The following is a 26,946-nucleotide window of genomic DNA, read 5'->3' as shown; positions in this document are numbered from 1 at the left end:
CACAAGATTGCTAAAGGAGCTAGAACTTCCTGTGATTCCATCATTTATCCGTCCCACCTCTGCGCCCCTCATTACTCCTTTCCCTCTCTTTTATTTCCTCCCTTTTCTCCTCCCAATTCATTTAGCAGGACATACCCAGTGGCTTGTCCTGATGGCAGATGATTGATTGACAAATGTCCCTCCCCTCCATTATCCATCTTGCTTGTAGACAAAAGAAGCAGGGGGCACTTTGGTCAACTGAAACATTCTTTTTTATTAGAACTCCCTGCCTGCCAGCCTGGAACAGGAGACACTGTGTTTGGTCCAGCACTATTCAATAGAACTTTCTGCCATGATGGAAATGTTCTGACCCAGGACAGTAGCCACTAGCCACACGTGGCTACTGAGCACTTGAAATACAGCTAGTGCGACTGAGGAACTGAATTGTAAATTTTATTTAAACTAAATTTAAAATTTTAACAGCTATTTCGAGGTATAAAAAAGACATCAATGAACTGCACCTAAAGCGTAAAAATTGCTGGTTTGACATATATACCTGTGAAACCATGACCACAACCAAGACAGCTAACATACTGATCACGTCCCAAGGTTTCCTCACGCCCCTTCATAACTCCTCCGTACCCGGCCCCACACTCAAGCAACCATTGATCTGCTGTCTGTCATGAGATTAGTTTGCATTTCCTAGGATATTATGTAAATGGAATCATGCAGCCTGTACTGTTTTTTTTGTCTGGCTTCTTACTCTCAGCAAAATTATTTTGATATTCATCCATATTGCGTGTGTCTGTTTCTTTTTATTGCTGAATAATATTCCCTTGTTTGGCGATACCACAGTTGCACCTGTTGATGGAGATTTGGGTTGTTCCATTTTTTGGCTATGAACAAATAAATAAAGCTGCTGTGAACATTCTTGCACAGATCTTTGTGTAGACATTTCTCTTGGGTAAATTCCTAAATGTAGAATGGTTGGTTTCTGTTAGGTGTGTGTTTAACTTAAGAAACTGGCAAACTTTTCCAAAGTAGTTGTACCATTTTACATTCCTGCCTATTCCACCACATCCTAGCCAACACCTGGTATGGTGAGTCTTTTTAATTTTAGCATTCTCATGGGTGTGTAGTGGTATCTAATTTTGGTTTTAATTTGTATTGCCCTAATGCTAATGATGTTGAGCATCTTTCCATGGGCTTATTTGACATTAGTATATCTTCTTTGGTGAAGTGTTCGTATCTTTCACCCGTTTTTCATTACACTGTTTATTATTGAGTTTTAAGGGTTCTTTCATATTCTAGATTCAAGTCCCTTATCAAATACATAATGTGCAAATATTTTCTCCCAGTCCATGGCTTGTCTTTTTATTTTCTTAACAATGTTTTTCAAAGAGTAGAGCTTTAATTTTGAAGAAGTCCAATTTATTAATTTATTCTTATAGGTTGTTTTCAGTGTAGTATCTAAGAAATCTTTGCCCAACCCAAAGTCACAAAGGTTTTTTCTCTATACTTTTGTGTATACATTTTACAGTTTTTGCTTTTATATTTAGATTTATGGTCCATTTTGAGTTAGTTTTGGCACATGGTGCAAGGTAGGAGTTGATGTTCAGTTTTTTGCATATGGATATCCAATTGTTTCAGTACCATTTGTTGAAAAGACTATCTTTCTCCCATTGAGTCACCTTTGCACCTTTGTCGAAAATCAGTTTTTGGTATATGTGTAGATCTGTATCTGGATTCTCTATTCTATTGCACTGATTGCTTAATTTAAATTTAAACAACTATCTGTGGCTAGTGGCTACCAAATTGGACTTCTCAGGTTTAGACTGTGAGCATCTCAGAAAGGATGCTGTTTGTAAATCTCATCAGAGAGAACTTTTGGCTCTGCCTTACGCTCCAGAATAATAATTTAAACATTCTTATCATGTGGCTGCTGAAGAGGAGTTAACTTCCACTGTCTCTCAGTAAGTGGACTTCAATTTTCTCTAGCAGTTTATTATCAGGTCTTTAAGGGCTGGAGGCCCAAGAAGATGGGAGAGCTCCAGGCTCTGAGATCTCACAGTTCAAATCCTGACTTAGCGACTTACTAGCTGTGTGACCACAGGCAAGTTACTTAGCGTTTCCTTGTCTGTTTCTTCATCTATAAAATGGGTATCGTAATTACACCTATGTCCCAAGATCATCTGAGGATTAAATAATACATGGAAGTGCTTAGGATAATGCCTGGGACATGATAAGGACTCAGTGAAAGCTCCTCATTACTATTAGTTCATGTAATATAAAACAAAACACAGCAGCCGAGGGGGGAGACAGTCTGTCCTTTCTGAACCCTGTTCTCTTGTCTTCAGAGAAGCTCTTGTGTGTTTTCGCTCCCATTTCAAACACTTCAGCTTCAGGACATTTGGTGGCTGTGCAGGCACTGGTGGTATCTCCACAGCCCCAGTATTACGATTCCCATTTTGCAGATAAGAATTAAGGCATTCAGATATTTGTCCAAAGTCACATGGGTACTGGGTGACAGAGTTAAGATCTAAATCCAGGGTTTTAGGCCTCTAAAGTTTGTGCTTTTCATTTCGTGATGTTCAAAATCGATGCGCATCTGAATGGCCTGGGCACTTGGGAAATGCGCGCTCCCGGGCCCTCCCAAGGCATTCCGTCCGTGGGGCTGGGCCTGGGAGTCTGCATTTCGTAGGCTCCCCAGGCGGTCCTTGGATGGCACTGGAGAAGCGCTGTGGCCCCCCGGCTCCACCACTTTCACTCCACTTGAAGGGCCTCTTCCAATTGTTTTCAATCAAGAATTACCACCATCTTTGCCAGAGTAAACACACCTCTGTGTTCTATTAGGTGGAAAGTCTGATTTAAGAGGAAACTGGAATTCAGAACTTGGCACAATGATTTATTTTCACTGGGGTCATGGACACTCGAGAGCAGCTCGCGTCCTCCTTGACATGTTTTTCAGGATGGCCAGAAAGATGTATATTTTACTACTGAACTCCAGAGCAGATACTTAGTGATTCTGAAGCACTAGGACCCTGAATAATTTACCATGAGGTGGGTGGGGCGGGAGATGTGTGCTGCGGACCCCCAAGCAGGAAAAGCCCCTCCATGGGGCTGAGCTTCCTCTCTGCTGCCACATGGTGATTTTCCATCCTGTGGGAAGCAGAGGGCAATAACAGTCTGCACTACTGTCTGTTGTTCCGCCAAGGCCCTGCCAAGGTCTTGTGTGTGTTCTAGAAGGAGACACATCTGCACTGAGGGGCAACAGGCAACACCTGCACCCGCTGCCTGAAGCCTGCAGCGAGAAAGCGGCTTACTTCTTCTTTTACTGTGCCTGACTCTATAAATACACTGGGGAGGAACTCAGTCCTTTGTGTCCCAAATAAGGTTGAAGAAGTTATGAGGGGATGTCACCATAGGCCCACAATGTTTGTCCTCTGGGCAAGTAACAAAAGGGGTCAGCAGTGGCCCAGCCCCCTGATAGTGCCTGGTTTTCTCTACAAGGGATGGACTTGGAAGCCCCCAGGGTCCACCCCCACCACCCAGTGAGCGGCGCCAGCTTTGGGTTGAGGACTTGGCAACCAGTGGGGAATCCATTTCTGGAACGTTGCTGACTGAACACGGAAGTACCACTGGATGCTGCTTGGTGTTACATCTGATAAGAATAAAGACACAGTTGAACCCTCTGACTGGTTTCTGTCCCTTGGTGTCCCCACATTTCCATTTCATTGCAATAAAAAGAACAAAGCATTAAAAGAATGAAAAGACAAGGAGAAAATATTTGCAAAACGCATATCTGACAAAGGACTGGTATCCAAAATACACAAATCTTAAAACTCAACAATAAGAAAACAAACCATCCAACTAAAAAAATCAGCAAAAGGGGCCAGCCCCGTGGCCGAGTGGTTAAGTTCCTGTGCTCCGCTTCGGTGGCCCAGGGTTTCACTGGTTCAGATCCTGGGCGCGGACATGACACCACTCATCAAGCCATGTTGAGGTGGCATCCCACATGCCGCAACTAGAGGGACCCACAACTAAAAGTATACAACTATGTACCGGGGGGCTTTGGGGAGAAAAAGGAAAAATAAAATCTTAAAAACAAATCAGCAAAAGATCTTAACAGACACTTCACTAAAAAGGATGACAAGCAAGCATATGAAAATGTGCTCCACATATGTCATTAAGGAAATGCAAATTCACACAACAGTAAGATGCTACTACATACCTCCTAGAATGGCTAAAGTCTAAAACACTGACAAGACCCACTGCTGGGGAGGATGTGCGCAACGAGAACTCCCACTCACTGCTGGTGGCATGCAGAACGGCACGGCCGCTTTGGAAGACAGTTTGGCAGTTTCCTACAAAAGCAAATATATCTTACCATACAATCCAGCAGTTGCACTCCTTGGCATTTATCCAAATAAACTGAAAACTTACGTCCACACAAAAACCTATACACAGATGTCTAGAGCAGCTTTATTCATAATCGTCAAAGCCTGGGGGCAACCAAGATGTCCTCCAGTAGGTGGATGGATAAACAAACTATGGGACATCCAGACAACGGACTATCCAGCAAAAAAAGGAGCTATCACGCCCTGAAAAGACATGGAGGAACCTTAAACGCACATGACTAAGTGAAAGCAGCCCACCTGAAAAGGCTGCCTACTGTGCGATTCCAACGACATGACATTCTGGAAAAGGCAAAACTATGGAGACAGTAAAATGATGAGCGGTTGCAAAGGGTTGGAAGGCAGAGGGGACAAACAGGCAGAGCCCAGTGGATTTTCAGGGCCCTGGAACTACCCTGTATGCTGTTGTAATGGTGGGCACGTCATTATACATTTGCCAAAACCCACAGAGGGTACCACACAAAAAGCGAATTCTAATGTAAATTGTGGCCTTCAGTTAGCAATAAACTGTCAGTACTGGCTCATGGATTATAAAAAGAAACATACAAAACACATGTATAAAATAATTACGATATATAAAATAGAAATAGCTAACATGAAGGACGAAGAGCAGTCTGAACCAAAGAAGGCAGGCATCCCTAACTTTGACAGGCCTTACAATAGGAAGGCAGGTTTTAAATGAGAAAACATTTTTAAAGGAACTAAAATGACGTGTTAGTGCTCCCTGTTTGCCAGGCACCATGTCTGAACAGATTAACCCTCACGTGGCCCTGAGGGTGGACACTCCTGGAATCTTTCTTACAGGTAAGGGAAGCTGCTCAGAGGCCCCAGCTAGAGCGGCAACCTTAGGATTCAAACGAGTCTATGCCGATAACCACTACATCAGACGGCTTTTTAGAAAAATTAGTGACTAGAGTGAGGTCAAAGGGTTGTCCAAGGACCTCCTCAAAAAGAGAGAATTATAACATCATTTATTTGTTAGTAAATAGATCCTTCTGCAGTGCTTGTCCTGGCGGTTTAAACATTGCCCCAGAAATCGAATTCGTGCTCCTATGTTTAGCAAACTGCCCTCCCTCCCCTCATCCCCCTGACACAGTGAAAGGCAGATTTTAGCCACTCACCTTTTATTTCTGTAAATTCACATTAGTGTCGTCCAGATGCAGTTTCCTGGAGGCCTCTGCTGCTGGCTGCTCGGGCATCGAGTTCAGCTTGCTGCCTGACACACACTCTGTGTAAAAAGACAGCCCCTCTGGTGGCCTGGGGCCTCTCCTCTGTCCCTGGCTTGTTTGACCGCTACAAGTCACCAGAGATTTAATAGTGACTTGTGACAAGGTCTGCATCTCCTGAGCCTCAACCCGGGAACTGTGCCCTGGAGGCTGGGGATGGACCAAGAACTGGTAGAGAAGGCTGAGGAGGTGGGGAGGGAACAGGATCCTGGGGACCCGGCCCAGAGCCACTGTGGGCGCCGACTCCGCGGGAGAGTGATGGAAGAGAAAGGAGAGCCCCACAGAGGCCGGTGAATTAGCTGGGACAGTGAAACCAACCCTCAAATCTCCACCCCTAATCCACCTAAACCTTCTCCACGCCCCTGCTTCCTACACCATTAGAAAAAATCCCTAAACTGTGCTGAGCGAGCGGCCGCACCTCAAATGAATGGTTCCAACCTCAGTGGACTCTCAGGGTCAACTCAGTGCCCTTCGGCTCCCGTTCCAAGCAGCGCTTCCAGACCACACTGCCTCTCCTAAGCCCCGGCCTCTCCTTATTCCACCAAGAAAAGACAGGCCATCAGGTCCCTTTCCTTCTCCTGCACATTTATGATGTACCAGCTGCACCAGCTCCCTCTTCACATTCTTCGGTCCGTCTGGCATCTTCCTCCAGCGCTGCTCTCAGTCCCCTGCCCCACTCCTCACCGTTCCTCTTGTAACTATCCTCTTAAAGTCACTGATGACCTCATGATCGTCAAACTCACTGGCCATGATTCCTTACCTCTACTGCACGTGGGAACGACCCTTTCATTCTTGAAATTTGTCTTTGGTCTTCAGGGCACATTCTCTCCATCTTCTCCAATCTCTCTGAATTCTCATTCTCAACCTTTGATGGCTCTGCCCTCCCTCCCCCAAAACATTCTGATAACTTCCACTGTAGGTCTGTGTTTGGGGGGAGGGACTGCCAAGGGATCTGTGTTTTCACTGAAGCCCTTCAAGTGATTCTGCTGGTAACCCAAGGCCATACTTTCACTCCCAGATGTGCTCAAGCACCACAAAGTCAGCATGAGCAAAAGAACTGTTTTTCTCCTTCTTCATGCCCTGCTACCCCTCCCAGCCCCAGCCTTGCCCAGTCCTCACAGCTCTTGCTGGCACTACCTGCTTTCTTATTTCCGCCCGCCCCCGACACGTGGTATAGGAGAGCTTTTCTGAGATACAGCTTTGACGATGCTGCTGTCTCTGCCATTTCTCACCTCTTCACTAAGGAATCTCTCACTTCTTCCTTCTTGGCCCAACTAGAATGTTCTGTCCTTTGAAAACTCTTCTCCAATTCTCCGCAGGCAGAGTTCACCTCTCCACTAATTGTAGCTGGTTATGCAACTCCCTACACTCTGAACTCCCGTTCTTAGCCAAGAAACGTTTGCTAAACAGCTGACTGTGTGCACATCCTACTCAAGCACCAGATGCTGTTTATCGTGCTAAGAAAACACAGCACCAAATAGGACAGAGTGCAAATCTCTACACTCACCCCCTCTGGGGCCTGAAGGACCCCAGAAAGTGCAACTGTACTAGATGAGGTGCATCTATGTCGGGGTCAGCTAGCTTTTTCCGTACAGGCACAGAGAGTAACTATGTCAGGCTTTGAGGGCCACACGGTCTCTGCCGTTACCTGCTCACCTTTGCTGTTGTAGGGCGAAAGCAGCCACGATACATAAATGAATGAGAGTGGCTGTATTCCAATAATAGTTTATTTGTAGACACTGAAATTTGAATTTCACGTAATTTTCATGGGCCATGAAAAATTATTCCTCTTTTGTTTCTTTTTCAACCATTTAAAGATGTAAAAACTGCTCTTAGCCATGGGCCGCAGTTTGCCCATCCCCGTGTCACCAGTCTGCGAGCTACGCCTAACCTGAGTCCTTCAGCACAAGGCTTGGCATGTGAGCTTTATTTTTTGACTGAAACGTCCCTGCAGGAGAAAACTTTATCAATGTAAGTGGAGAAGAGCCTGGAAAGTCTAGGACAGTGCGTAAGGAGGGCCAGAATCTGCTCTTCAGCGAGACTACGTACAGCCAGAACTGCTGGTGCTGCCACCTAGTGACTGGTCACCTGAGTGAGGTCTGTCCTCGGCTCCGGCTCTCCCCCAGGACCGGGAAGGCGTGTTCCCTCCCACAGGCACACGGCGACAGCTGGGGTTTGTGTTCCTGACCACATCCAATAAACACTTCAAATCAGTTAAACCAAAAATAAGTGTAAAGAATTATAAAATCTTGATAAATCATTTAAAGTGAAAAAGCTTCAAGTCATAGAATTTTGAGATCATTTGGTTCAGTTTCTACTACTCTTTACCGACCATCCCCCCAGCTTTTGGAGAAAACTTCGAAGGTCCAGGAGGGCCAATTGTTCAAGATGACAAGGCAGAGCCTGCCTCAGAGACCCGCCTGCCTGATCCCGGCACAGGGCACTCCATGCCACCAGAGTGAGCGCCTACAAAAGTCCTGTGACGTGGGCACCCCAGAGAAGGGGAGCTGCCCAGTGGGTAAAAGCATTGGGTTCCAATCCCGGCCCTGTCACTTAATTGCTCTGTGCCCTTGGACACTTACTTAGCCTTTGTGCCTCAGCTTCCCCAGCTGTAAAATGGGGCAGAGTACCTACCTCACAGAGTTGTTGTGAGGTTGAAATGAGCTAATAGTGCCTTCAATGGGCATTAAGGTGTTAGCTACCAATACAAATTTACTGAGCACCCACTGTGTGTCACACACTGAGTGCTTTATTATTTTGCCAGATTTAATCCTTGTTGCTAGTCCACAAAGTGATGTTACCCTCTTCTGTAAATAAGCCTGAGAAAGGGCATGTGTACTGTGGGTGGGTGCTGGGAACAAAGCCATGATGGGTGCCCCCCTCACACTAGCTCCAATGCACAACTCACACTGAAGGCATCCACTGCACAACTGAGCTACACGTTACAAAGATGACCCAACCCTGACATGCTAGCAAGGATGAGCACTGAGTAACTGCTGGGTAACCTGGTGGCATTCTTAGCATTCAGAAGGGCCTTTGGGGTGGGTGTGACTATCACCGTTCCTGCTTCAAGGTGACTTTGCCTCCATCCTTCTTGGTGTGGGGAGTGTTTCTGAGTGGTGCTGGCTGGTAGAGGGAGTGCTTGGGACAATCTATATGCAAATGTCGGAGCTTTAAAAGTATCAGCAGTTATGTGTCCTTTCTGCTTGCCCTCGTACTGATTTTTTCCTAAGTTCTGAAGTTTCAAAACTAATGGAATATTCACTTTATGCTTGATTTATCAAGACACCTGGGGATAATGATGCTTGCAAAGCAAAACTCAGTGTTCCCACAGAGGTTTGTGCACGTTTAAACCATGGATGTGCTGCTCCTTGAGCTTACCTGAGACAGACAAGTGCTTAAGGCCTAGCTGTAACAGTCCTGAGGTTTCCCATCTCTGGAAACTCCCTCATCCCATGTCTTGAACTCCTTCAACAGAGACGCAGAAAAGAGACATACCGACCCACTAGGCCCACCCCACTCCTCTCTCAGGAATCCAGAGGCCCCATGGTTGTAATGTCCATGCGCCCCTATCATTTTATATGGATTAAAAAGGCCACTGCCCTGGGGTCAGCAGCAAAGCTACCTGTGCGGCAGGCAAGGTGTTCGAGAGGTGGGAATTAAACATAAGCTGGGGCCTGGCCTTCATCACCGGTGTGTCTGTGGCACTTAACCCCTCTAAACCCCAAGTTCCTCATCCATAAAATAGGGAAGATGATCCCATGCCCATCACAGTTGTGCTGACCGACGAGCACAGAGGAAAGTGCAAAGGAAACCGTCACGTACCATCCACACGTTTAAGATGTTTATCACAAACTTAGATTGCAAAGGCTGAAAGAGGAGACTGCTCAGATTACTTTTATGGCCAGCTGCCTGCTTTCCTTAATATTTTGGGCACAGGCTTACAATCTCAAATGTCTTCTGTCTTCCATTCAATTTTCCATAAATTAGGTCAGTGGGAAATGACATCTGCTTGCGTGCATGGGCCTCTTCCTCCACCAGGTGGCACTGCTTCCCAATTAGCAATTTCTTTCTGCGAGAGGCTGGCTCAAACCTCCTTTTACAGCAGATCAAGTTGGAGCTGCAAGAGGAAAAAGAAAAACAATGAAGAACCACTGGGAGATCCTACCCCCACCACCTACCCCCGAATTTCAAGTAGCAAACAGGATCTCACGATTAGGAGCTCTGGTGACTGAGGCCTGTAGTCACTGCAGAAGAGGTGTGACTGCAGTAACGGGGGGGGGGGTCTCTCATCCCCCCACTTGTGATGTGCCCCACTTTCCAAAGCAGGAAAGAGGAAGCCTAAAGCCCCTGTGCTTCCTAGACAGACAGATGTCTACGTAAACACACGGCGTTCAGGCAGTGTGTACCCACGCTCCAATCTAGAGGGTTCACATTTTCCAAAAGAGGACAGCATTTAAGAATTAGGTCGATTTCTCTTGAGATATGGCAAAGAAAAGTTATTTTTGCATGTACAGGCACAGGAGCTGTGATTTGTAAGCAGAGATAAAATACTGATGTGAGCTTGACCTTAGGAATCCAAATTGTGTAAGCCAACGTACCAAGGGTCGTTTTCTGGGAAAGGACAGCGCTGCCCTCTGTGCTCAGTCACATCCAGGGTCTAGGGCACTGCAGTTGCAAGCTCCCCTCTGCCACCCTGGGACCCCAGGGCCTTCTCTCATAACAGCCGGTCTCTCTGCCCCACCTCCCCCAAGACGAGGAAGGTCCAGAGATGCAGTGACCATGTTTAAAGTCAGAGCATCCCTTTCCTCACCTCGTCCCCCACACCTCAGATCATTTCTCTCATAATCAATGGGCCCCCTTAGCAGGGGGGGTGGGGTGGGGGAAGTCAGCATTTTTCTTTATTCTTTTCAGATGAGATGATGGGAGGATATGGGTGGAGGTACTGTCACAGCTTGCCTCTGTTCCTTTCACTGCCTTAACCTTAGAATGCTTTTGTAATCAGTACGTAGAATTGAAAAAAGGTGTCTTCCAAGCTCAAATGGACGATACTCATTAGTACTAGATGCTACCTGGTAAAAAAAAGAGAGAGATTATTTTACACTGTGCTTTAATCTTTTTGGAACCATCTCAGAAAAATCTGATTTTTAGCACTTACATAAAAAATTAAATGTGGACTTGCCTTGTAATGAATTTATTCTACTTTGGTACTGAATTATCGGGACTGCATGACTCAGCCCATGTATGTACAGCCCAGAGCTCCCATTAATTGGTAAGGTCTCCAACTAGATTTAATCTTTGAGGACAAGGAATATTTTATGTCTTTTATCAGTGGATAGAGCTGAAATCACTAACTTTACTATAAGAACTGTGTTTGCTAAGTTCCTCACCCCCAAAGAACTATTGCCTTCATTCCTAGGCTTAATTCTCTTCCACATTTTCCCTGTCTCATAAAACAGTATCACAATTTTGTTCATCAAAGTTGTATTCAACTAACATTTGAGAGCCACCTTGGTACTATTTCGTTATGTTGGACCTTTCCCTTATATTCTTTCATTTAATCCGTGTAGCCATAATTTAAAATAAACAATCTCATTTTATATCTAGGGCAGATGAGGCTCAGAGGCCAAAGTCCTTCTACTCATCTCTTCTACCCACTTTCTTTCCCACTGTCCCACCCTAACCAGTCCCTGAGCTTCCAGGCTTCTTTCCTCAACCATCCAATGGTTTCCTTAAAAGCTATCAACATCTTTTTCCCTCCATTTAAAACTTGGTAACTTCCAATTTTTCATTCAATCAACTCCAAAATCTCCAAAATCAACTCCAAAATCGAGTCTGACTGTGTTTCATCTATTGAACCAGAAATCTCCTAACTCTTTCAAGATGTTCCAGCTACAAGTGCCTTTGTCTCTCCTCCTGCTACAGGACACTGATTCTAGTCCTGTGCCTTTCTCTTCCAGCACTTTCCGCCTAAGGGTGCGTCCCCTCCCTCACACCGGGACCATCCAAACCCGCCATCCTGTAAGGCTCTCCCCACACTCACCTCCTCGTGAAGCCTCACACAAACACCTCCAGGCTACACTGATTTCCCCCTGGCCGAGCCTCCCCATGGCACTATTACATCATTTCAGGAGGGTGTCAGGATATGGACCGAGGGATTTTGTGTGAGTGTGAACCCCTTGAAAATATGGCAATCTTGGAAAACTGAATATTAGCACATCCTACCACTCAGCACTTGCACGCCTAGAAGAACTCTTGTACACGCGAACCAGGAGACTGGTACAAAAATGCTATTTGTAATAGCAAAAAAAAAAAAAGAAAAGAAAACACCCAAATGTCTGTTGACAGAGGGGATAACTTGTGTGTGTATTCCTGTGTTCTACCCCATGCAATGGAGTATTTTAAAGGCAATGAAAATGAATAAACTGCAGGAACACAGTATCAGGACTGTAAAACCAGATGAGTAGAGGCAGTCACAGAAGACTAGGTACAGGATACCCTTTCTATAAAGATCAAGAAAAGTCAAAATCCACTGTATATTTCAGGAGGATGGAAAATGTGAGAAAAAAGCGAGGGTATAATAAAACCTAGGGCAGTGGTTTCCTTGGTGTGGCGAGGGAGGGGGGAGGGATGGATGAGGGACACAGGTGGCGACACTGGAGGTGTGTGAGTTAACCTGAAGGAGGTCCCTAACTTATGCACATGGTGCACGGGTGGGAGTTTGCCGGCTAACAAGGAAAGCTGGCACACTGTAAACCATCAGGGATTCGGTGATCATTTCAAACCCACTGCCCAGCTGGGTGCAGAGGGAACATCCACTAGATGGCTCCAGACAATCATCCAGTACCCTGAGGGCTTGAGCCCTTCTGAGGGTCCATTAGGTCCCAGAAGGCTGTGGGGACAACCGCAGGGGCCTGGAGTGAACAACAACACATGAGTCCTCGCCAGAGGACATGACCGATCTATGGATACTTGGAAAGCACCTCCTCCTCAACTTGTATCAATTACTGATCATGAAGAACTGCCTTGAGACTGGGCTATAGAAGACAGAGCCACTGAATATAAGGGATTCAATACTGTGCTGAAAGACAGGCCTGAAAAACAAAATCATATTAAATGTGAGACAGTGAATTAGGTCCTCTACACTTTCGAGGAGGACCTAAACCAAAAACATAGCTCTAGGGTGACAAGGACTCTGTTCTGGCCACCACGGTCGCCTCTGGCACACAGTGTGTGCTCAGTCAGCACAGAAACGCAGTCTATCAGTGGCCACAGAGGCGACCTAGACAGTAAGGCTATTTGGGGGAAAAATTTAAGAAAATCCAAAAGGTAAATAATTTTGGGATCCACTGCCCACATTATGGGGAAATAATGGGTTGATTCCTACAAAAAAAAAAATCACCATGTATGATGTTCTCCTTTCACTTTTATGAAATTTGCAATAAAGCACAATTCTTAAGCCGTTTTTCATTTTTTTATTGCTGTTAATTCAAGGAAAAAAGGTTGCATAAAATCCAATCTGTTCTAGAAATATAAGTGGCCTTTCCAGTACATAACATTTCAAATATCAAAGTATATGGTAAACATACAAATAAGGAGAAGGTAACATACCTCCTATGTACAGTACAGTATTTTAAATCATAAAATAAGCTCCATAAAGTACACCTGGCATGTGATTCACAATGCGGTCCATATGTGGCTTATCAAAGCTCTCACTTGAACAACTCAACTGCAGCTTAACAATTAATTTAATAATGTGGTCCAAAAATACCCAGATCAAATAAAATATATTTAATCAAAATAATTTCCTTTACTCCAACTTTTTTCTTTTTAAATTAAAGCTTTCATCTACCCCTTCACACCCACCCTTTCCCTTCCCCTTAACTCCCACCCCTGAAACAAAGTTTTAAAATGTACATTGGTGCTAGAAATATAAATGCTACCTATGAAGCATTAAATGAAGTTTCTTTTTTCTTCAAGTTTTCCCTCTTGTCTAGCAATCTGTTCGGCTTCTGAATCAAGACCAAATATTTCAGTTCCTCTGATGCACACCAACATTACTCCACACAACAAAAATCTATCATTTCTGCTCCATACTGAGGAATGGGAAACAAAACCAACCCAGCCCCTTAGCCTATGACCATCCAGCGGGAGCTGCTCACTGCCATTGAACGCAGCAGTCCAAAAACTACACCCAATCTTCCAGATAACCTCAGTGCACTTTAGGAAATAAAAAATTACCTGGAAGCAATTTAGTACATAGATTGGCTTTAAAAAAAAAACTTTTTTTTTGTTCAAACAGCAGCATTAAACTTAGTGACATGACACTGACATGATTAATACCATCTTAACACACTCAGAATTCAGTCTTTCACATTATAATCGAGCATAGTGGTAAACTGTTATAAAAGTGACTTTGCTACGAGAGACAGGTTAGGGAACAGATACCTGACTTTGGAGAAACACAGAGCTTCCGTTCAGATTGCAATAAAACCACACACATTTTAAACACAATGTAACACTGTAACAGTTGGTGTAGAAAAAGAAATCTTTACTCAAGTAGTGTCTCTTTCAGCACAACACAGTGGTAGACTACAAGTAAACTGGCTGTCGACTGTCGTTACACACACACACAGGAGGACGACACTCATACCAGCTTGTTCACTTTATGTCTCTCTGAAGCAACAGGCTAAAAAAGTAGGATGAAGTAAAAAGGTTTTTTTTGTTTTTTTGTTTTTTAAGAAAAAGCTCTTTGTCCACTTCATACATCATATTTTTTCAGTTTCGTATGGTTTTACTTCTTCCTCTTTCCCACTTACTCTGATTTTTATTTGGACAACAAGCACTGCATATGTGTATTACGTGATGCTGTTTATTACATATATACACACTATTTTGGGAATTTGAGTTCTCCCTTAAGATTAGGTGAAACATTTTACCTTGATTTATATGCAGAGCAGTTTACAAAGTGTGGACAATGCACTGCCAGCCCCCCTGCAGCAGGCCACTGGGAGGACGAGGGCGGCAGGGAGAAGAGTACAGTGGAGGGGAAAGTGAGAAAAGCTGGGGAAGAAGCAAAGTTTCTTTTTTTTCAAAACCATGTAACTGTCACCAGTGTTGTAAAAAAGGTCAAATACACAGTTTTCAAGATTCAGTAAACATTGCACACAGCAAGTATTCAGTGTAAAAAGAAAAAAAAAACACGTGTCAACATGTTCCTTTTGATGGTTTGTTTGGATGTCTGATTACACGTATCATACAGATAAGCCTGTTGTTGAACCAGGAGACCAGAGGCTCAAAAGCAACACATTCCTCTGTGTTTTGGACATCGGTACAAGAGAAATGAAAAATCCCAACTGCATAGAAATCTAGGAAATGTACGACAAAGAAACACAAACAAAATACCTTTCCTTTCCTCCCCTCCACCCCCCAGGACTCCCCACACTTCAGTGTATTAAGTAGGCAAGCTTTTCTTGTTTCAGTCTGCAGAATCCAACGTATCATTAGAAGGGGGGAGGGGAGGTGCGTATCTCAGTCTGTAAGTGCCTAAAACGGGAAAGACAGAACTGCTAAGTCACTGCTTACAAGGAAGGCATCACAAACCACTACAAGACATCAAACGGGCATGCTTGTCAGAAGGCACCTTCTTCCACACTACTACGATTCCAAAATGATAAATAAAACTTTTAAAAAGTAATACGAAGTTTGTGCTTTAAGTCCAAACTAAAGGTATCAAACTCAATCTTCCTTTAAAAAATGCCAAGTATATACGCCCAATTCAAGACGTTTTTTCTGAGAGATTTAGCAAAATGACAAAAGCCAAATGCAAGCAAAAGATAACAATTGAGGTCTACACTGAATTTGGTATCTTACGCATTCATACTCATTTATGAGCATTTTCTTGTTTCTAGTGGTATTAATGTTTAAACAGTTCAAATTCCCTTACACCCAAACCAGTGCTTAAATATTTTTGTTCCTGTAAAATGCGACAGCATTTTTTTAAACGTGTGCTGGGAAGGAAAGAGGTGGCATGGGGGAACACGCATGAGGTTGGCTGGTTATGCAGATATACTAAATAAGAACTAAAAATCTTACATGTCAGATGACTACATTACTTCCTATTTTTCAATATTCAAAAATTTTGCTTACTCTATTAAACAGGATTGTAGCTTTAAAAAAAAGTGCTGCAAGCAAGAGATTTGACATTATTTAATGCAAATTCCCATTATACGCCTTAAAAAGTGCCTTATGGTTTATTCCTTAATTGGAAATTGAATTCCTCTGAAATTCCTTGTGCTGTGTGACCTGGGTCTACACTAGGTTTTGCTGTTTGCATCTTATGATTTGTCACCGAAAGCATAGCATCCGTACATGAACAAACAACAGCTCTTTCTCTACGACAGAATCACCGTGATCAATAAGGTGGGGAGAAATGGGCACACTCAAAAACAAGTCCTCGGGGCGCTCTCATGATTACCTTGTTGACTGGCCTCCATGGATGACTGCTTACACTCCTGTGCATAGTGTCCGCTTACACCACAGTTGTAACATGAAACATTCCCATTCTTCTTGGGCCCTGAACTGCTCGTGTTGGCAACAACATTAGGTGCTGGATAGACAGGATAGAATCTCCCAAATCCTGCCATCTGTTGCATGCCATAGTTGGCTTGGCTCCCCATGACTGGGTCATGCACCAGTCCATTTGCGTATGGAGTCTGAGGCAGAAAAAAAGGAAGTTGGTTTCCATTGCTCTGATGTGCTTGGTTGAGGTAGCTGCCATTGCAGATGGATGGCAGAGTGAAGAACGATGGGACTCGGTACATTGGTCCGGGCATTGGATTAGGATAATAGTAACTATTTAGCTGAAGGTTTCCATTGGTCCCACAGCTGCACCTTCGCCCACAAGAACCACAAGGACCTGAGCCCATCTGCTGTGGCGGCAATATTGTCCCATTAGCGTTCGTGTTTCCCACAGCACTGATATAAGATGTGCTGTCACTCTGTGCAGTACTGTGTGTCAAAGCAGGGCTTGGGCTTGGGGCAGGGCCTGGGGTGTGAGTGGGAACTGCAGGAGGAACAGTAGACTGGGCCTGACTGATGCCCGCACCCGCTGACTGGGTAGATGTGGCCGCTGTGCTGAGCACGCTGGAATTCTGGCTGGGTAACACACTGGCAGCAAGGGGAGAGCCTGGCAGGGTGTAGGAAGCTGGTGGCTGTGCAGCTGAGAGGCCAGCTGCTGGAAGAACTACCTTCACATTGGTAGGTTGAGGGACTGTCCCTGTGTTTCCCTCAATCTGAGGCACCATTTGATTTAGTCCTACCACTTGGGATGCAGATTTTGTGATGGGGTCCGTGGTAGCAACAGGAGATCCTGGAAAACTACCTGGGTTATGGACAGGAATAAAGGCAGTGTTTGGTGATCCGATGCTCAGACTCCCAGTTGGCTGTTGTGGGATGTTAACTGTGCAACTCTCAGAAGATCCCTGCGGTGGCGGCAATTTCAGCCTCTGAATTGTCAGATGCAAAGCAGGAGTACTACTATGGGGAAGGAACGTTGAGGGAATAGGTAAAGGGGAAGCCAGTAATTCAAGGTGTTTTTCTGAATCTCCAGTAGAAGCTGTTGGCCCTAGTATTCCAACAGGGGTTGAATTCGTGGACTCCCTTATTGCAGAAATAGCAACAGGACTAGGAACGAGCATCCCTATTGTTTTGCCATCAGCAGATTTGGGTGGTGGAACGACAACTTCAGACTTCTGGGCACCATTGTGCATGACACAGTGTAAAGTTGGCACGAAAGGAATATGCTGATATTTGGGTGAGCTTAAGGGATCTTCCAAAAGGCTTCCGTTGTCATTTCCTAAAGAAGCAATTTGAACATGTGGCTTGACAGTGACAGTCTGGTTGACAGAACCATAACCTGTAAACCTGGTTGTTGATGGATTCCCAGAATCCTCAGAATTGCTGTCTGTGTCTAGGAGAAACAAACATAAATAGATGTTAACACAACTGTAATTCCCATCTTTCTTGATAGAAATAAATTTTAAGTATATCTAAAATGAACTCTGAAGTTTGGAAGTAGAGTAAATGTGTCCCTCAGTTTCCTGCCTGCCAAGACGATTTTTTAAAAATTTTTGGCTCTCTATGGACTTTACTTAAAAAATATGGAGATTCTGGAAAAGGCAAAACTATGGAGACAATAAGAAAGATGAGTAGTTGCCAGGGGTGGGAGTAGGGGGAAGATGAATAGGCAGGACACAGGGGATTTTTAGGGCAGTGAAAATACTCTGTATGCTATGTATGCTATTAGAATGATGGATACATGTCATTATACGTTTGTCCAAAGCCATTGAAGGTGCACCACCAAGACTGAACCCTTAGGTAAACTATGGACTTTGGGTGACAATGATGTGTCAACGTACGTTCATCTTTGATAAAAAATGTACTATTATGGTGGAAGATGTTGATAATGGGGAAGCCTATACACGTGTGGGGACAGGGAGTATATGGAAAATCTCTGTGCATTCTTCTCAATTTTATCATAAGCCTAAACCTGTGCCAAAAAAGTAAAGTCTTAAAAAAAAATCCATAGAGAGAGCACAAAACATAAGGTTAATTTAAGACTGAATGAAGCACATACTGTGAAAAGAATTAGCTATTTTTAACCTTAATAAATTTTAGGCAATTCACTTGATTTATATTCTGTACCGCCAAACCCACGGTCTTCATACTTGTCTTACATAAATGATACAATTTAACAGAGCTCAATCGAAATGGTATTTCACTCAAATCTCTAGAGGTAGGGAAGGGAAGAGAGTTTCATAAAACAAATATGCTACAACACAAGAAGCAGGGCAAATATGAGTCAGCGCACTCCCATATCTCCAAATGCAAAACAGCAAAGTGGCAGATACACAATCGTACTGAATTTGTTTCTATTACTCCATTGCTCTTGTGCTTGTATACAGAAATAACTTCAATCTAGACTTCCCCTGGATCTCCTGACTTTTGGTATAAAGAGGGAAAAAGATAAAATCTAATTCACAATGTTTAAATACCATAAGCCCAGATACTGCAATAACACGTACAAAGACCATTCAATTAAATATTGAGCCTATTTTAACAGCTTTCTGCTCATAAATATAAGCAGAATTGCATTATGTACTTAAAATGTTTCTATTTATTGAGGTAGTAACTAGTTATATTCAGCTAAGATGTTAAAAAAATTTTTTTTAATGATTTTATTATTTTCCTTTTTCTCCCCAAAGCCCCCCGGTACATAGTTGCATATTCTTTGTTGTGGGTCCTTCTAGTTGGGGCATGTGGGACGCTGCCTCAGCATGGTTTGCTGAGCAGTGCCATGTCCGTGCCCAGGATTCGAACCAACGAAATACTGGGCCGCCTGCAGTGGAGAGCGCAAACTTCACCACTCAGCCACGGGACCAGCCCCCAAGATGTTAAAAATTTTTGAAACAGACTGCTAAAAGTAAATCATACTCATCTTCCTGGAGAAAGGTCAAATAGAACCTGCTGAAGTGACACAGACTGTCAACCGCGTTATTAATCCAACTATTATAAAATCTACTAGAAAGAAGAGATTCAATTTATAAGTAAACGGTCGTAGGACAAACTCCTCTTAATAACTGAGGTGTTTCTTGCTAAACTTTGCAAAACAAAAAGTACCCCCAAATTAATAACTTCCTTAAGGCATTATAACTATATCCGTACCATCAGACAAGTACGGAGTCAAACATTTAAGTCCAAAAGAAGCTGTAACACTTCTCAGATAGTCAATTAGATTTCTGTAAATTGGGCTTTGTTTAAATCTTTTTAAGTCATAGCAAATGGCCCCATGATTTAAAATGGTCCCAGATGATTTTCTGAGCATTGTAAGGACTCATCTAGTTATTTAGAAAGAGGTCTCGCCCTTTTTAGTACAGATTTTGAAAAGTATAGTCTCAAAACAAAACTCCATTACGACCAACAAGAACAACAAAGCCATGTACTTTTCAAAGCGACCTTTTTTTCCCTTCTTCCCAGAGCCCCCCAGTCCATAGCTGTATGTTCTAGTTGTTGGTCCTCCCGGTTGTGCTATGCGGGACGCCGCCTCAGCATGGCCTGCTGGGCGGTGCCGTGTCCGTGCCCGGGATCTGAATTGGTGAAATCCCGGGCTGAAGTGGAGCTCGCAAACTGAACCACTTGGCCACGGGGGTGGCCCCTCAAAGCAACTTTTTTATGTACTCAAAATTCTAAAAATAATCAAAGCTTTTTATCACTGTGGCTATTTTTCCCCCTGCTGGTTTGAGAGAGCCCTAAATGATTTTTCATTTAGTCACCTAATAACTGAGCCTATCTGAATAAGGGCAAGTTCCTCCACACAGACCCACCAACTCACCCTATCTAATGACAGGAAAGGGATGCTGCAAGGCAACCAAGCGTACAGACGGACTCAACAATTTTGACAAAGAGGCCAAATCTGTACTGTTAGATTAAGAGCCACAGGAGTATTTGTATGGCCTGCAAAATCAAGTACAACATGTGAAATGAAACATACTAAAAGCTTGTCTATTCTGGGTAAGGGATAAAGCAGCTAACAACGTACAAACTTTCAGTCTTTCTACAGGAACTCTACATTGTGTTATGCTTATCTTCTTTCTATTTAATTTCATATGCAGTGAAATAAGCTTTAAAAAAATCAACATTGCTAGGAACTGCTAAGTCAACAGTTATTATAAGACACCCTTTACAGCAATTAAATTTAAAATCAATAATGACATTTATAGGAACAAAATTACTTATGTTTGACTGACTTTAAGAGAAAATACACTTTTCCCTGTGCTACCCCCACATCCCCGCCAAAGAGCAAACCTCTGTCTTTTTCTTCTTCACTTTCAAAACTTTCTCTTCCATCATGTCGTGGGCTAGATGGAGAACTGTAACTCTCTGAAGATGTTTCTCCACATGTGTCATGTCCAGATCCAATGTCCAAATTCACATCTAAAAATAACAATTCTATTTTTAAAAAATCATGTTAAATAGTTAATTTCTGAACTGAACCATTAGAAATTAGTTACAGCTGCAAATTTTTTTTTCAGTTTTCCTACAATCACCTAAAAAGCTGGTTCTTGACCTAGGTAAAAATTATTAAATCACAATTTTAATTGAAAATAATTGATAAATACATTCTTATAACAAAAAGCACAAGAACAAGTCAATCTTATTGACTTCAAAAAAAATCAGAGTTTAAGGTTCTTTGTAGGGTCTGTCCAATAATAGCACATTCAGCCACTTTCTAAGTCTAGATATTTTAATTCCTCAGAAAAGTCACTGGAATTGGAAAATTCGTTGGAAAATTCATTCTTTAAAAGAACTCAAGAATAGAACTGCCAAAAATGCCTATTCAGTTAAAATTACTACATCTGAGTATTTAAAAAGAGTAAAATACTTTCTATCTAGTAGAGTAGCCCCTTGAGTCCTGCCCAGAAGCCAAGCAGACAGTGAGGAGGGCTTGGGGGTAAAGTGCAGAATCTGTCATGATGGAGCAGCTACATCTGTTCTGAGCCAAAGGAGAGATTATTGGCACATCTAGGTATTGGACATTCCTGCACTGGTCCAAACTTAGGAAACTGTCTTATTCATTTCTGTAAACCCCATAGCCAGCATAGCTTCTGCCTTGAAGCAAGCATTCAACACATGTTTAATGTATAAATCCTCATATAAGGGACTCCAGAAGGATCTTAAGAACTATATATATGAGGGAATCATTTCCACAGCAGCCTGGTAGAACCAATAAAAGGTAATAACTACTAATCACTTGGACAAAATATGTGTTAGAGAAAATACATGATTTGTGTAATGAGCAAGTTAGTTCACCAATCTGTCTTTTGGGGGGGGGGGGCGGGGGGTGGTGAGGAAGACTGACCCTGAACTAACATCTGTGCCAATCTTCCTGTATTTTGTATGTGGGATGCTGCCCACATACATGGCTTGATGAGCAGTGTGTAGGTCTGCATCTGGGATCTGAACTCATGAAGCGCAGGCCGCTGAAGCACAGCGCATGAACTTAACCATGACACCACAGGGCTGGCCCCCTGACTAATCTGTCTTTTGAAGGGAGTGAATTTGTAAGAGTGTTAAGATTGTTAAAGATGACCTACTCAAATGGTGGATGAATACCGAAGAAGAATAAAGTCATTAAGAATGCAGATGTTGCTAATTCCTTTTGGGTGACAAACTGCCAAGGGAAAACTGCACAGTCTCATGAAACTATAAGAAAAGTGGCAGAGTTACTTGGGCAAGTAACAATTTTAGAGAAAAGTAATCTGGAATATACTTATACATAATATTAGGCTCTAAATTACCAATCACGACATGACTAAGGAAAGGGATGCAAGTCAACACTAGTGGCTATCTGAAGACAGTCTAATGTGCCATAGTGGCCAAACAACCTGGCATAAAACTGTGACACATATAGAAATAATGCATATAAATATTTCAACCAGCATATAACAAAACGAGTAATTCAAAGATTAAGAAAATCAAACATTCAATATGATAGTCTCAAACCAGAAATAATGGGCTAAAAAGTAACTACTGGCTAGAGTGAGCCAAGATCTGCTTGCACACTGGAGTGGAGTCTTTGAAACTTCAAAGAGTAAGTTTCAGAATATGTTGAAAAAAAAAACAAACCAGCTATTTCTCAAAATGACATAATTTATAAAATGATTTTTAGATTAGCTAATAAATATTCTAATCACCAAATTGTCATATATTAATTTGCATTTTTCAAAGAACTAAATACATAAATCTAAAATTATACTAAACATAATTTTCTCTTTGTGATGATCCAGAAGGTGCTTCAGAATTGTGTAGGGTCTTTGGAATTTTTATAATCAGAAATTATGTGATCCTCTGGAGTCAGAAGGTATAAAGGTGAGGATCAAGCAACTATGCCAAAGGATACTCCAGAAACTGCCCTTTTAAATAGAAATATAAACTTTTTAATTCAGGTCTAAAAGGGTAAGAAGTCACGCATGTCAAAAACTTTTAACATTAGCCACTATTCTAACAATAAAAATCCTGGTTACTAGTATTTATGAACAAACCGAAGTTAGTTAGACTTAAGAATCATTTAAATACACCAGATGACAAAACCACAATGGGTTATTAAAGGAAGCTGGAGATTTTTAAATCACTGTAATCTTCGAACAGAAATTGAGAGGTCAACCACCTCATTCCCCTAAATTTTCTGGTGCCACAATCAGAGACAGAAGACTGGGGTGGAAAAAACATGGGTGAGACGCTGGAACAGAGTTTTTAATGATGCAGATGAGGTAATGCATCCATTTCTTTATTAGAGAGATTTAAAGTTTGAGGTTTTAAAAGCAAATACACTGCAAAGAATACAGATGACAAACAGCACTGACTGTTTTCTAGAAAGAGACAACATGGATGGAGGCAGTGAGTTATTTATTTTGTTCCCTTTTGTACCTTCAGAATTATGAACTATATAAATATATTATTACTCAAAATACAAGTTAAAATTTAAAATTAAAAATAAATAATACTTATCTTAAACTAGAATGAGTTAAAGATCCAGACAACCTATGAATCAGAGGATCCAATATTTTCAGCTTCAATATAGTATCTGTATTTTATGATATGTACGATTATTCCATTAAAAAAATTCTCAAATATATGTTGAGTTTACTGAATGCTTAAAGCTAATTCTAATTCCTTCAAATATATTTTAAAGGGAAATTAATAAAGGGTTTTTTTTTTTAAGTTGAAGTTGGAAAACAGTTGAGCTACATTTGACATGACATGAACAAAACAAGTTGTACAACGTACATTTTATTTATAGCCATACTCTATAAATATAAACTGGTGATACAGATAGAGGAGAAAACAGACTGAACAAGGTTTACCTTAATCAAAAATCCTGAGGTTGTACTTTCATAATATTTGAAAATAGAGAGATAAAAGAATTGGTGCTTGAGATGTTACTAAAAAGTTCTTAATAACCTACACAGAGTATGTTTTCTTCTAACTTACTGAACACCTATGGGCTCAGGACCAGCCAAGCGCTTTTCATACGTTACCCCACATAATTCTTACAATCTGGTGAGATACGTATTATTCCTGTCTTACAAATGAGAAACTAAGGCTTTAGACAGGCCACGTATCTAAGAAACTGGTAGAGAACGAGATTCAACCCACTCCTGTCTGAGATCAAACTCCATGCACTTCTCCTCTGAAAATATGAAGGTAAAAGGGGAAGAACTGTTGTAAACTTATTTGGTGAGCAATAGATCCCAAATTATGTGAGAGACAAGAGACAGAGTGATCTTGTGAGAGTGGTATATATTTGACAGGAATTTTAACATGAGAATGACCTAATTCAGCATGTGCTTTAGAAGACAAATAAGGTGGCGGTGTAGGAAGTGAACGAGAAGGAGAAAAGAACAGAGACAGGGAGACCTGGTGGAAGCTAGTTTCAATCATCTACAACAGAGAGCTTTTATCTTCCTATTTTAGCTTTTTCCTCCTTCTTTTGGCGGTCATCACCACAGGAAAACCTCAAAGACAGTAAAATATACTCAAAGAATATCAGTTTTTTCCACGTCATTTTTTCCCCTAAAGACAGCTCAGCTGATTCAATGAGTGGGCCAGATGATTTCACAGTCAATATTCAATTTCTCTAAACAAATACACAGTTTAAAAACACACTCCATTAAAAAAATATATTCCGGGTATGTTGCATCACAACTGAATGTACTAATATTTGAATAAAGTTTAAATTAAAAAAAATCCTTATTTGTGGGATCAATCCAGTCAACAAATGTGTTAGGTACGCACATGGATAAAACATTCCCCTAGAGGTCTGTGGGCTTTTATTCTTTTTTTATCTTTACTATTAATAGTAAAGGTAAACATAACATAAAAGTTATCAATGAACCAGCAGAAGGAACAATTCTCAGTCAAACGAACACAAAATCTTTCACCAAAAAATAAAGGGACCTTAAAACAATGATGGGTAGATGGAAACCACACAAATCTAGTGCAACAAAAATCTGAGTGTCTGAATTCCTTTAAAGCCTCATAAAATTTCACAAAGACCAGTCATTAAAACACAAAAAAGTCAACAAGATTCTAAAAAATGCCTTTACACAAGAATAGGTATAGGCTTCCATGAGCGTGGAAAAGCTCCTCCAGGTCCTCTAGACCTGTGCTCTGGAGTAGGGTCTGGCTTTGGAAGGAAATCAGTGAGGAGACTGCTGCTGCCAGAGGAAGGAAAAGGTGGGTGTGGGTAAGCGTAACTGTCCAAGGAAATGTCTACCTTCCACGGCTAAATTCTATTTCCTCCATTAACTTCATTAATACTTCAGAACTGTTTAACTCAGAAATTGCTATTCACAGCAATGGAGGACAAAAGTATAATATCAGGATTTGACACAACAGCTCAATACCCACTATAATAGCTATCATGCTGAATATATTTAAGTGATGAGCATTTGAAAGGAAACCTTTCTTACCTTTTACAGAACCGCCATGGGCATGCTGAGGAGTGGGGAGTCTAATCCCATTTATTCTACTACTCAATCTGTTGTCAGTTTTCTTAATTTTCTCCCTAAACCAAAAGTATACATGTTACCAACATTTTTTATAAGGTTTTCTAGAGAACATCTTAAGTACAATATAACTAAAATTCCCTTCATAATTTTTCTATAAATTTTTTTAGTAAAGTATAATCAAAATGCAAGATTCACATTTTAGTGTACAGTTCTGAAAGTTTTGCCCCTCCAAACTGAGTATTTGACAATAGCTTTACTTTCATCACCTATATATGTTGCTTATTTTGAACTGAAAGAATAAAGCTCTAAAGTAAAAATATGAAGAAAACTAATAGGAAAAGACTATTTATACTACACAAACTAAACATGCCCATAATCAAATGCTTCATGTTATCTTTTCTTACAAATTTCTATTACTGGCAACATTAAATTGAACCTACTTTTCTATTTGTGGCTTTCCTTTCTTCTTATTTATTGAAGATAAGCTTCGTTTTTCAGTTGACTGCTAGTGGAAAGAATCAAAAGAAATCAAACAGACAAAGCTGAACCACAGGCATACAGGTATCCTCTTATTCTGATAACACACATTAAAATGACACATTCCTAGTTGTATATTCTCACAAATTTTTATTTCCAACCTATTTTTTGAAGTTATCTACCTGAACCACTAAAATTTGCATATTCCTGACAAATACTTAATATTAATCATGAGAAAAATATCTATTTTGTATTTTGCTTTAAAAATGGGCCTGCATTCTTTCTTCTGACCACAAAATCAGATGCAATCATGTAACTGGCATTACAGGTTTGCTAGTATCCTCTTCAAGTTCAGGTTGGTAACAGTGCAATACACACTTGTGTAACTCTAAGAAGAAAAGGTGTAGACATTGAAGGAGAGAGAGAAAATATAATCAGATAGACTGAAAACAGGCCATTAAGTAAGTATGACTAAGATAACACACAATTTCTTAGAATATGCTTCAATGCTTTTGTTCATCAAAACACGCTGCAGTAAAGGTTAACATCTGGATCAGAGTGTGGGCCAGAAATAAAAATCAGGTGAACAAATCCATTTTTTAGACAGAAGGTTTTCTCCGCAGCTGCACCAGCATGTACTCCCCCGGTGTCTGTCATGCCATATAACCTGAACACACTTAGAGCATTGTGCTCTCTGATCACACCAACTTCTAAGAAAGCAAATACTTCCTAATTACATTCAGGAGTGCCAGTAAATTGGCCCAACTATTCATGACAGAAGGTCACCTTCAAAACTCACATCACCAATAGCAAGACAATGATTGAAATATAAATAATTATTTCAAAAGCAAAACATTTAGTATAACAATTTAATGTATCCCTGGTTAGAATCAACATTTTAGGCCTCATATTAAAACATAGTAAGTTTCTGAGCATAAAAGTAATCTAAACGTATTTTTTCAGGTCTCAGAAGAGCTGAGATCATATATAACAACTGAGTTTAAAGTCTAACACTTACACATTCTTTCATTTCTTCTTACCAGCTACCCTATCTGACATCATAATGCTTACAAAAGTCGACGCTGACAGAGCAGCAGCACTTCAACCACACGGCAGGAAGACGAACAAAACCCCAGGTACCTGGTCAGCCACAGCCACACAGTGCTCCGGGTGCTGGACGGCAGCGCAGCTCTGCTTCCTCCAGTCCATGACTCCATTCTGCTCAGGATATTGCATGGTGAGCCCATCCAATGGAGAACAACTCGTACCAGTAGTGCT

The 26,946-nt window shown here is 41.7% G+C and overlaps 1 protein-coding gene across 25 annotated transcripts in view; it reads right to left on the bottom strand.

The window, feature by feature from the left end:
- Positions 1-9,451: 9,451 nt before the first annotated feature.
- ZCCHC2 (zinc finger CCHC-type containing 2) overlaps positions 9,452-26,946 on the bottom strand; it is a 56,747-nt gene continuing 39,252 nt past the window's right edge. Inside the window, exons 9-16 of one of the 25 annotated variants that reach the window (XR_011542798.1) lie at positions 26,809-26,944; positions 25,632-25,693; positions 25,153-25,247; positions 20,486-20,629; positions 16,098-17,591; positions 15,026-15,166; positions 10,222-10,692; positions 9,452-9,740 (exon numbers count right to left, since the gene is read on the bottom strand). Coding sequence is in view for 4 of the 25 variants with exons in the window: in XM_070630282.1 (XP_070486383.1) it covers positions 15,099-15,166; positions 16,098-17,591; positions 20,486-20,629; positions 25,153-25,247; positions 25,632-25,696; positions 26,809-26,944 (2,002 nt within the window). In the remaining 21 variants the exon portion in view is untranslated. Of the gene's footprint in view, positions 9,741-9,833; positions 10,693-13,075; positions 15,167-16,097; positions 17,592-20,485; positions 20,630-25,152; positions 25,248-25,631; positions 25,697-26,808; positions 26,945-26,946 lie in introns of those variants that run through there. The other 24 variants (XR_011542794.1, XR_011542795.1, XR_011542796.1 and 21 more) reach the window with 24 other exon arrangements.

Source organism: Equus przewalskii, chromosome 7 (assembly GCF_037783145.1).
Source record: "Equus przewalskii isolate Varuska chromosome 7, EquPr2, whole genome shotgun sequence".
Taxonomy (NCBI): domain Eukaryota; kingdom Metazoa; phylum Chordata; class Mammalia; order Perissodactyla; family Equidae; genus Equus; species Equus przewalskii.
Note: the sequence above shows the minus strand (reverse complement) of the source record. Positions and strands in the feature narration are given on the sequence as shown.